Consider the following 12,271-nt stretch of genomic DNA (forward strand, 5'->3'; position numbering starts at 1 on the left):
CCTGAGTCAGAACTTCAGTTGTATATGATGTATTTATATGCTTGATTTGAAAGCTCCAACATACTTGGAAGGCAGATTCATGTCCAAATGGGATGAAGATTTCCCACTAAGTCAGTCCAACTTGTTATAGATTTGAGTGAAGGAAAGTGATACAGTCCATTGGGTAGCTGAAATTAATCTGTTCTAGGGGATGTTATCACATGGATTCTCAGGGACATGAGCTCCAATAACCTTAATGACCATGTAAAGTATTCATTTTGATTCTAACAGTAGACACTGAGCGATATGATCATGCATTCATTTCCTATGACCATGCTGACTACTGTGTGAGAAAAAGATTACAGGTGGGGAAAGCAAAGGTTGTTAATTAAGAATGCATGGTGGGCAAGTCATGTGCACATGTCATGCTCAAAATTACATCTATGTATTTACTGCACTTTTAGTTTTCTCCTTTAGCACAAATTGAACTCTGTGGTTTATAAAACAGAAGAACAGGCCACAAGGCTGGATGGACAAGGGACCAGGGGCTGGATCTGTAAAGATACGGCGGAGAGGAATGAATATGACTATAACTACATTGTATAAGTTTTCCTTTTTAGAACCCATGGCCTTTTTTTTCCAAAAATTGTTATTATCTGCATATATGTGTATTTATAAGTCTGTATAATGTTTCTTGTATGCATGCTGTTAGATAATCCACTGGTGTGCTTTTCCTGGAAAAAGACTATTTAAAAGATTGCATTGCAAGACTTTAGGGAATAAGACATAGAGTCTGAAGTGAACTGTGATACACACACCTTTTGGCGTTCTATTAGAATTGGAAAACTCAGAAAAAGTAGCAACCAAATTTGTAACAATGTAATATAATAACAAGACTAGAAACAGTTATGGCAAATCAGGGATCAGGTAAATATGAATAATCTAGAGTAAGGGAGTAGATAACCCATGCTGCCTACTGAAAGCTAACACTTAGACCTTTCTCATAGGGGAACAGAGATGCACAATTGGTATGGTCTGTACTGAATGCAATGCGATATTCTCTATATAGTTTTCTGTCCTGACTATTATATTTCCTGTTTGGGCTTAGTTTGGTTTTACAGAAGAAGAAACTGTTCTCAAAAAGATCCATTGGTTTTCCCAGGAACAGTTTCTGAGAAGTTATGGATGTGTTACTAGGAGTTTTTGGCTATTTTGTAATTGTATCCTCAGTCTTTATATTTTGAATGCAATTACTAGGTTTTCCTGAGGCATAAAGCCAAGCCGTAGAGCTGATAAGAGACATATATTGCAGACAAGTAAACACCCGGAAATAGAGGAAAGGGACAAATGAGATGTTCACATTTGTCAAAAGGCAAAAATCAAGGGAAAAGATTTTTCTGGGAAACACAGGGGGGATTTAAAGAGAACAGGAAAGAAAATGTTCTGAAACATCTTTGAAGGAAATGAGTAATTGAGGAGAAAATTCAATCATAGGAAGATGAGAGAATCTGTTCAAGTTGGGACTTAAAAGGCAGCAAGCGCTTGTGAAAAAACACAGATGGAGTCTTTGAATTTAGATCCATGCCTTTTAAGGAGCGGTTATGAGTTTTTCAAGTGAAGATCTGACCTGCAGATCTTACTGCATTAGGGGGACAGTGGTCAAGGCCTCTTCACACTGATCTGAAGAGAAGGTGGAGTCTCGTACGCACTGACTAGACTATGTAGCTAAGATTTCCACCAGGAAAGAGTCCCACATAACTCTGTGGAGCAGCCGCTCTTTGCTGTGGTAGCTAGGAGTGATGATTAGTGGGGAGGAAGTGAAAAAGAGATGCTTTTCTCCTCTCTACTGGCTGGGAGTGGAAATAAATCACACAGATAAATTCAGAAGGCTGGAGCACAGTCACCCGGACTTCAAAACCAGCTGTGTGAAAAGAATATGGATGCAGGAAAGCAAACACTCTCCTTCCATGGACTGTAAAGTTTCTAGAATTAGCAGATATCATTCATGTCTCAGGTGGCGGGGAGGGGTGGGAGGTGCCAGGCTAGAATGAGCCAACCTGGTAGAATTTGACACATTGAGAAAATAATACATCTTCTGCTCAAAAGTTGTCTTTTTGCTATTTCTATAATTGTACCTCAGGTCAGCAGTTTTTGCATTCTGATCTTCCAAGAGTTGGCCCCAAATTCTACTTCTTGTGTCGTATTTGTTACTATCTCCTATTCCATAAACGACCAGAGTGTATAAGACAAAGAAGGGGCAGCCATCATCCTGAGCCTAAATATAGCAGTATAGACCTTGCGTTGTAATACATAATCTGTAAAACAAGGGTACTTGTGATCACAACACTCTTGGGTCACTGCGATCAGTACTTACATTAATAAGTTAAAGCAAATCATTTACTGAAGTAATTTTGTAATTTATTTTTCTTAAAAATAGAGTGCTGACTTTCACACGTACTCTGGTGCCTCACCTTTGACCATGTCCCCTGGAGGGGGAGACCTGGTGGCACTCAGAGGAAGGACAGCAGGTTACCAAGAAGAGACTTGATACCCTATGAGCATATACAAGGGGAGGAGGGTCCCCTCAGTCACAATCACAGGGGAGGGGAATAGGGGGAAAGTGGCAGGGAGAGAGGAATGGGAGGATACAAGGGAGGGGAAAACCATCGAGATGTAATATGAATAAATTAATAAAAATTTTTTAAAAAGATAAATTCTACATAAAAGAAGAAAATAGAGTGCTGCAGTTATTTAGCTATACAGCACGTGGCCCTAGCCAGTGAATAGCTCATCACCTCAGAAGGAAACCAGATGCACAGGCAGATGCACACAGTGCAATATATACTGTGCACCAATACAGGAATGTAAACATGGTCCTTATAGACAGAAGCAGGCATCATCATCTCCCAGGAATGATGGGCATTAGTCCTCTAAAATATGAATAGATTTTCACTAGAAGATGGGCAGTTGTGGAAGTGAGTCAGAGATAGAAGAACAGGAAGGGTGCTGCAGGCTGTGTGAAAAATGGTGATATATATAGAAAAGAATGAGTGTGTTTTGCTGCTGTAAGGAGACTTTGTAATTCACCTACAGTCCCACTTCCTTCTGGGCACGTTAGAGGATGCTCAGCATGGAATGGGATGTTCAGACTGTATCTCCACATTTTCGCTCCTATGTAATGTGTGAATTACATCTCTGCTAATATCTCTGAGAGTTTGACAATCACTTATTTACACAAATGTGCCAATGCTGCATTGGTACGTTTTTGAACAGAAATATATTATCATATTACATGAATGAATCTGATAATCTAAAATATGTTAGTATGTGTGTTAAGAAAAGACACGGAATATTATTTTTTAAAAGCCTGAATTTGCATTATTTTGTTTTTAATTTATTTTTAAGGGCTGACTGCAGCTGCTGCAGCTGCTGCAGCTGCTACCAATGCAGCTATTGCTGAAGCAATGAAGGTGAAGAAAATAAAATTAGAAGCTATGAGCAACTACCATGCCAGTAACAACCAACATGGAGCAGATTCTGAAAACGGGGATATGAATTCAAGTGTTGGTAAGTCTGATGTTCCCGAACACTGTTCACATTCAGTTTCCTTAGAATTATTTCCTACTCCAGAAAAAAAAATTCCTGGCTCCACATTCATGGAGTGAGTACTTTAAGATCAAGAGAGGAATATACTTTAAGTCTTCATTTTGTCTCTCTATTACATATACCAAGAAGATGTCAACGTTATAATTTTTAACACAGGGACAAATATTACAACTACAATATACTTTACAAGTAATGCATTTATATATTTCATAATGCAAATGGTTTTAAAAATCAAAATTATAAAATGGTGAGTGTAGGTAATCTGACAGAAATAATATGTGTATGTGTATATATCCAACCCTACATATCCTTTTAAAAAGCATTTAGTAGGTTTACTATCAACTAAGACATTCATTACCACAAACAGCCGAGTTTTACACATTAGCTTTCATCATTCATATGGGGTGCCTCTCAGGTCCATTGTGGATACACCCTGGATCTGTGTGTGATACATAATATCATATTTGCATTGTTATATTCATACATGTAATATACCTTATTTTACATATAGGCATTTAAGATATTGTAAACAATAACTAATAATAAAATATAACAATTTCAAAACACACTGTTCTAAGAGTTACTTAGAGCCCTTACTTTTCCGGTATATAACATAACTGATCTCAGGCAATGCAAAGTTAGGCCAAATATATAAACAATGGCTTAAAATCTCAGTTCAGAAGACTGTTTCCCACAGGCAACAAAGAGTACACAAAGCTAAACTGTGGCTGGGGTGACCACAAACTGAAACTTTATTTTGTTGCCAGCAATGTGGATTATTTTTTGTAATTCTTTCTATCCACAACCATTACCGTGGTATCTCCCATTTGAAAAGAGCAGTATGGAGTTCTCATGATCACCTGGCTTTTCTTCTGTTATCTTTCAATCAAACCAAGTGAAACATTTTTACCTTCCCAGATGTATCACTTGGCTTGTGAAATGCAGCTTTGAATGTGGGTTATTTTATTTTTACCAATGGAATATTTATCATCCGGGTGTTAATGTGGCAAAACATTTATTCTGTTTCTATACTGTAGTATTTTTAAAGTACATAATTAGTGCTCAAAATATAATTTTGCAAAAGAAAATTACATTCTGCAAAGGAAATGTATGTTATCCTGTCCAACAAGGCTTAACAGAATACAGAAGCTTACCACAATCCAATACATTTCTCTTTTCCCTGAGCATTTTAATATAATTTCTTAAGTTAATCAATAGTTCTCTGCTTTCCACCCATTAAGCTGTAGTTATGGGCACTTGATAAAATATTATGAATTTCAATAATTAATCATTCATTGCAGTTCTTCATGAACACATACTGGAAAGAACACCAGGGCAGTAAGTGATTTGAAATGTATATACAAAAACATATTTCTCCATGAAGGTAAAGAGACACTTCTGACATGCAAATGAGAACAGAATTTCCCAGCGGAACCTCCCAAGGGCAACTGAAGCCACCACACCTTAACCTGAGAGTAGCTAGCTGGTGGTGGCCATTGCCGGAGCAGAGAAAACATGGAGGACCACCTGAAGAGAAGATACCGCAAGCCATCTCAGGAATCTACCAGCACTTGCACTACTTGAGATACTAGAAAGAAAGAATAGAAAGCAGAGAATTGTTTAGTTTGTATTCATACATTGCTAGACTTTAAGTCTCGTCAATACTGATGCAAAATGAAAGACTCACAATTCTCTCTCTTTTTTAGAACTGGTAAGTGTAGAAGGGCTTAAAGTGAAACCCTTTTTGCTTTGGCTTCTGAAATCGAGCCACTTTCAACACTTATAAAGTAAGTGATCAGTGATTACCTGGGACGGAGATACCAAGATCACAAAAGGTGGTAATTCCAGGGCAAGACTAGTCCATTGAACTCCAACATTCTGACCATTGAAATTTCCCAAACGCTGGAAACTTTTGTCTGCATCATTTTTTTAGCGTAGGAATTGTATTCATGTCTTCTTGCATAAAAAAGTCTACTCATCAATTATAGTAGTTATTCCAAATGGTTTTTCCACTTGATTATTTTCAAATTTTCAGAGTAGACTTTCAATGCAGTCCATGCCTGGTAGTAGACGTTTGAAGAGAGGATTAATTGGGACAATATGACACTTTTAAAGGGACATACTCTAAAGAAACAATCACTTAATTCTCCTCGGAGTGAGCAGCAGATAGATTTTCAGAAACCAATAGGCAGAACTTAAAAAGCAAATTACTCACAATTAAGCATTAACATGTATTTCTTATTTTTAGTATGTAATAACAATTTACCTACCATCCAAATTACAACTCCCTTTAATTATTTAGGTTCTTATGCTATTATCATGTCTTAAACTATAAAAACTTAAATATCTCATTTTATTATGATTGGGAAGTAACTTTTCCCCTATTAGTTGGTAGCTCAAGTATTAAAAGACTACCATGAGTTATCTTACATTTATTTGGACCAAGAGGAGTGCTTACTTGTACTTCCTTTGACCACGTCCCGTGGACAGGGAGGCCTGGTGGCACTCAGAGGAAGGATAGCAGGCTACCAAGAAGAGACTTGATACCCTATGAGCATATAGAGGGGGAGGAGGTCCCCCTCAGTCACAGTCATAGGAGAGAAGAGTAAGGGGAAAAAATGGGAGGGTCGGAGGAATGGGAAGATACAAGAGATGGGATAACAATTGAGATGTAATATGAATAAATTCATAAAATATATTAAAAAAATATTTATAGATGGGGACACATATCGTTTATATTGTGACCTCTTTAGCTGAGTTAGGGAGGACTTCTGCTCTCATTTTTCTTCTATTCTCAACATTTGGCTGTTGTATAAGAACTTGAAATTCCTATTGTCACTCATGAAAAACACTACTCTTGTATATTTATTTAGAAAGCATAGGCAGTGAGTTTTAGCTAGGAAGAATGTAGGAGTGAAGGGTGAAAAAACCTTCAGAAGGTCAGAGCGAAGTCTGCAGAGATCAAAGCAGTTGCTGACCTGAGCAGATTTTGTGGCTTCAGGCTTCTAAGAAGACAATTCCTGCTTCTTTGAAACCCTCAATAACAATTTGATTATGACTTTGAAGCGTCGTGCAGACCTTCAGAGCTTAACAGCTCAAGCCCACTGGAAAATGCCACTGTGTGATAATTACAATGTGTGTGCCCAGTATTTAGTGTATCATTCATTGTGTCTGTTTCTCACACTGTTTATTTGAAGTTTGGAATTACTTTTACTGTTGCAGTTCTCTTAAAAAGCCCTTCACAAAAAAGTACTTTCTTCCCATCTTTACAGCAGCTTCCTTTTTGCCTTCCTTTGTCTTGAGGAGGTGGTGCTTCTGAAGCCATAGAGTGTCAGAAAACTTAGATGTATTCACGTTGCACTTTACTAAATGTCTGAGTTCAGCTCATTTATTGTAAAAACACAAAACTGATCTAATACAAACCCAGTACACAAGGGCCACATACACACATTCTAATGGGAAGGAGTGTCCTACAGCAGTAATGGGACATGTGCTGTGCTCTGCGAGTATCAGTCACTGCAAAGTAGCAAAGAAGAAAAACTGAAGAATTTTGGTTCTAGAAAGAATCCCGGGGGCTGGAGAGATGGCTCAGCGGTTAAAGAGCATTGTCTGCTCTTCCAGAGTTCTTGAGTTCAATTCCCAGCAACCACATGGTGGCTCATAACCATCTATAATGTGATCTGGTGCCCTCTTCTGGCTGCAAGTGTATAAGCAGGCAGAAGACTGTATAAATAATTAATAAAGAAATCCTTAAAAAAAAAAAAAAAGAATCCTGAGACTCTCAAGCCCATGCTTCAGAATTCAAATTCACTGTTTTTTTTTCATTCTGCCTGCCAGCAAACACGTTGCAGTGGTGACATCCTTCACAAGGGTGAAACTTAGACTTGATGTATTGCTACTACTTAGCCACAAACATACCCAGTGACATGTCTAGCATCAACTCATTATGTCACCTCCCTATGACTTTTGTTCACTCGCCTCACAATTTAAAGCATACATTTTAGGCTTTCCTTTATGGCGGCATGTTTTAAGTTTGTTATTGGTAAATATATCCCAGTGGCTCAGGAAAAAAAAGATTTTGTTTCTCCTTGATTTGGCTGTATTTGGCTGGGTGAGGTGATTGCATAAGCTTGTGAAAGATGATTTTTTCTAATTCATAATGAGTCCTAAAAATTAGCCAGTAAAAAAAAAAAGAGAGTTTTGGAAAAATTTGATGTTGACAAATAATTATTTTCATGACCAATTTTAAATGATAACCTTGAGGCCACATCTTTCCAAGAGTATCATGACAGTAGGAATTGGTGAGGAACTAAGGAGAGGTCTGAGTGAGGCATCAGCTTGCTGAGTAAAATATATGGCCACATCGCCAGTCTCCTCCATCCACAATCAATTGGATTCTTTTAGTTTAATATTTACTTGCTAAGATGAGATGCTAGTCTGCATGGTGATAAACAGTCTGCTCCTGGCATCTGAAGGTGACCTGTCAGTTCATATGGACAAATCTCCTGCTTACTGAAATGTACAAAATAAATCATTAAAGCAGGCAGGTGCTCATTCCCAGATTTAAATCACCATAGATTTATGATTTGAATTAATGCTTCATTTGGCCATAGAAATAGATACTGAGACAAATGATATGCACTGGTTTGGGTTTCCATACTGTAGCCATCCTGATATTGATTACTGAGATGTCTAGGCAATCTCTTGTTTATATCAAGTACTATCAGTGACAGGTTGCCTGATATGAGCTACGTTCTAGATAAGAAGGAAAAATGTCCTGGATTCTTTTTAGTGGCAATGCTCTACACAGACTATAGGCCAGATAAATGACTATTTTTTTCTCCTTTAACAACTGATCTGCATAACCAGCTTAAAAATTCTGCTTACAAATTGGAACTGGAATATTGGTAAGACAAAATTTAAAACCAGTGAACTCAAGGTCAATTTGACAGCCATCCGTAACTGTTTTTTTTTTAAAGTCTGTTTATCTTTTCTTTTGGCATTATGCTCATCTTTGAGGATACTAAATTAATCACAAATTGTTTAGTCTAAATAAAGGATCCTTAATTTTACTTCTAGTTTTGAAATGCTATCTAAATATTGACATAAAAAGCATCTCCCAGAGCATCTCTGTTATCTAAATAAATACTTGCTAAACCTAGTGTCTACTCCTCCCTTTGCTAAAGAGAGCCAGAAGCACACTTTTGAAACATACATGCATTAAATATTATTCTAAAGGAAAAAGTTTTGTGAGGCATTATTTACTAAGATTTGAGAAAATAATACATTCTTCTCTCAACGTTTTATTTATGGAAAGCACTATGTACACAGTTTAGAAAATACTCAGAGGATTTGAGAGGAACCTTTGCCAGTGGCTAATATCTGACTCATGGAACTGGTAAACAGCTATCAACAATAGTAGAGTTCTGGCTTCGTAGGAAATGAGTTCATATCTATTCAAAATGTGATCTCAAAACAGATGTCCCAAGAAAATCTCATTGTTTAAACTATAGTCATAACCCCCTAACTGCTGTTATTATTTCGAGGAAGTGAAGTCATCCCACGACTTCAGTACTTTGTCTTTCTGAACTCTGTGGCATATAGGCAAGCCGGTGCTAGTTCAGTAAACGACAAAGCTGAACACATATGATTTGTCTGGAGTACAGGGTTCTTTAACAATTCTTCTCAAACTCAAAATAGTTAACGAGATATACGAGTTTCAAGTAAAAAAAAAAAGTAAGCACCTGAGTTGGGTTGAGACTGTATTCCTCAGCCTTTCTCCCCTGTTTACTTTTTGTCCTCCAACCAACAAAACACATTTGGTAAAAGGCGAAAAGGGCCAAGCACAGAGGGAGACAAACTATCTTCTCTATCTGACCATCGCCTTACATTGAAACAAGGAAAGTAACCTTGGATGCATCTTGCAGATACAGAATGATTTACTCCAAAGCCTTTTCCTTTCTTCTAGCACGCATGCCTATTTTGAGGGAAAATAGTGAGTTTATATTTTCAGGAAAAAAGTCTTGGAGAGCCAGAGACAGCAAATAAAAGGAAACTGAGAGCCAGGCCGCCACGCAGAGCTCTGCAGTTGCACATCGGATCCTGCCTTGGCAATGCTAATGAACCTCAAATCCTTCCTATAATTAGATGAGGGAATTGCTTATATTTTCAAACAGATGATGCTGCTATAATGAAACGATTGACAGGGAATTTAAGAGTGTCTACAGTAGTCATTTGGTTTCTGTTATAAAAAAAAAAGTTTAAAAAGAAGATTGGCTTTAGACATAGGTCCTAAGAGAGGTAGTAATTTACATACCATACTATGACAGGTGTCTTTGTATAGTAAGAAATAGAGTGGAAGACGAGAGAAATGATGGGCAGGTATGGCAATTTTTTTGGGGAGGGGTGTCCTGCGCTTAGTCTGCTTAGGTTCTTTAAAAGGGGCCGAGACTCAAGAGATGGATCCGGATTGAGTGCACAGCTGTAACTGCTGATGAGCTAATTGCTCCTTATCTCTCAGCCCCATTCATCTTCATTTTTTACCAATTACTGAGAATTATCTGTGTTCTCAGTTGGATATGAGAGTTAATCCTTTTTGGTTAAGCTGGCAGTACTGTGAGCAGATTCCAAATCGGAGGGTGAAAAAGCCAAAGCAAGCCTGCTCTAAAAATGTCTCCAGTTCAATTACAGTATCACTGGTTCATAAGACATTTGCTATTGTTTAACAGATTAAATGTGGATTTTCTGTCTTAAACTTCAACAACTTTTTCTAATAATAATTCGGAAGTGCCTTCTTCTTGCCTGATGGGTAGGATTAAATAATATTACTAGTTAGGGTCTAGTAAACAAGGGTAGTGACAAGACTACGCCCCAAAAGTTTAAATAATTATAACGTTCAGAATGCAGACTACTGAAAACCAAGAACGGTCAGCTTATGTGTAAAACTTTTAATGCATGCTTTTATTCCTTGTGTCCTTATACATGGTCAAGAAAGGACACCCAACCTTAAACCTTTCATAGATGTCACATTTGTGTAGTAACTGAAAGCAACACAAGCATCTTTTAAAAGTGGAGTAGCTGCCATGCCTTGTAATTCAATTGATTGTGAATAGACCATATGGTTGACATCATTGCCTATGCAGAGGATGTCTTCATACCCTGACATCGAATACAAAGTTTCTCACCCCGACTGGAAACAAAGAAAGGGATTAAGTTTCTTTTTCATGAATTCTGATGCTTTTATAAATATTTCATATCTCTAACGTTGTTCTTTACTAAATGTCTGAGACAATGTGGCAAATATAATAAACAGCCCACTTAAGTTGAAATCCCAAAACAAACTTGCTGTGACATTAAGACATTTTATATGTTATGACCATGGAAAAGCCTTCAGGTATATTTATGAAATAACATGGGAGAATATATAAGATCTATCTTCTACTGATATAATGCCAATAATGATTGCAGCTAATTGGATAAGGTTTTTTTTTTTTTTTAAAAAAAAAACACTGGCCTTTCTTTTAATAGAAAGGTTCATTCTGGTTTGTTAAAGCTTCTTGACTTTTGAGGACCCAATAGAAGATAAAATATAAAGAGGCATTCTTTGAGTGCTTTCAAAATGAGAACCCAAGACCAACTAACAGGTCTCAACAAAGACACTGGTGAATAGAGTGCTGTGTGTCTATTTAAAGATATGTAATCATTACATAATGATGGATCAGAGTGGACAATATTCACTTTGGCTGCGAGAAACTGAGGGCAGAACATCTTTCCTTGATGCTGTGCCTCTCCTCTGTTAATGTGTGGAAGAGGCTAGATGAAAGTTTATGTCGTTTTATCACAGGGAAAAATTAAGGTTGTCTAAAAAGATGGTTTAAGATTAGTTTAGTCAAATGTGGCATAAGCACTGCAAGCCAATAAGCATATGGCATTGTGTGTGCTTCTTAGATCTCTCAGGAAAGCGAGAGAGGTAGCATCATTATCTTAATTCTTGTTTTAAATCTTTGCTGTTATTATTTTGTTAAATAATGGAAGTATCTGTGTTCATATTAGGTGACTGAAGAGGAAATTTGCTCCTGCACTAGGACACATTTTCTTTAATAATACTTAAGATATATTCCTATGTCTCTTCTTGTATGTTAAAAATCATACTATAATTAATTATTTGCAGTAATTTCTTATAGGACCTACTAAATATATTCCTTGGTGCATATACGCAAAATTTCATTTTTATGCAATGTTTTCTCATATCTAGAAGACACTTTTCAATGTGTCTAGACAGTTTGAAAATATTATTATAGAATATACAACATTTTTTGTTTCACTATCAATAGTGTTTATAAATAATGACTGAGTACTAAAGGAAACCTAACAATTGAAGCACAAAGAAATCAATTAAATGATATTTCACTGTATATTAGCTGTATACTTGTGAAACAGATGACTGTAGTATATGTCGAAGTGAATGAGTTATATGGTAGATTTCGTCACATTTCATAAGATTAAGCACAATTCAATCAAGTAAAGTCATAAATGACCAACATAATATCTGTTCATTTTGTGATATTCAAACAAACTTAAAATATAAAGAATATCCAGATCAAGTACCTTTGTATAAAATAGTCTAGGTTGCATTCAACACTTTTATGATCAGAACTTTTATTAGATTCATTAACATGTTCCACTA

The 12,271-nt window shown here is 36.7% G+C and overlaps 1 protein-coding gene across 3 annotated transcripts in view; it reads left to right on the forward strand.

Moving 5' to 3' along the window:
* The window catches only part of DACH1 (dachshund family transcription factor 1), a 394,247-nt gene that overhangs the window by 210,700 nt on the left and 171,276 nt on the right, over positions 1–12,271 (forward strand). For all 3 annotated transcript variants that reach the window (XM_084766967.1, XM_084766966.1, XM_084766968.1), the window contains exon 3: positions 3,385–3,546. In XM_084766967.1, the coding sequence (XP_084623093.1) occupies positions 3,385–3,546 (162 nt within the window). The remainder of the gene's footprint in view (positions 1–3,384; positions 3,547–12,271) is intronic.

The sequence above is a fragment of the Acomys minous genome (assembly GCF_964271855.1).
Source record: "Acomys minous genome assembly, chromosome: 18".
In the NCBI taxonomy this organism is placed as follows: Eukaryota; Metazoa; Chordata; class Mammalia; order Rodentia; family Muridae; genus Acomys; species Acomys minous.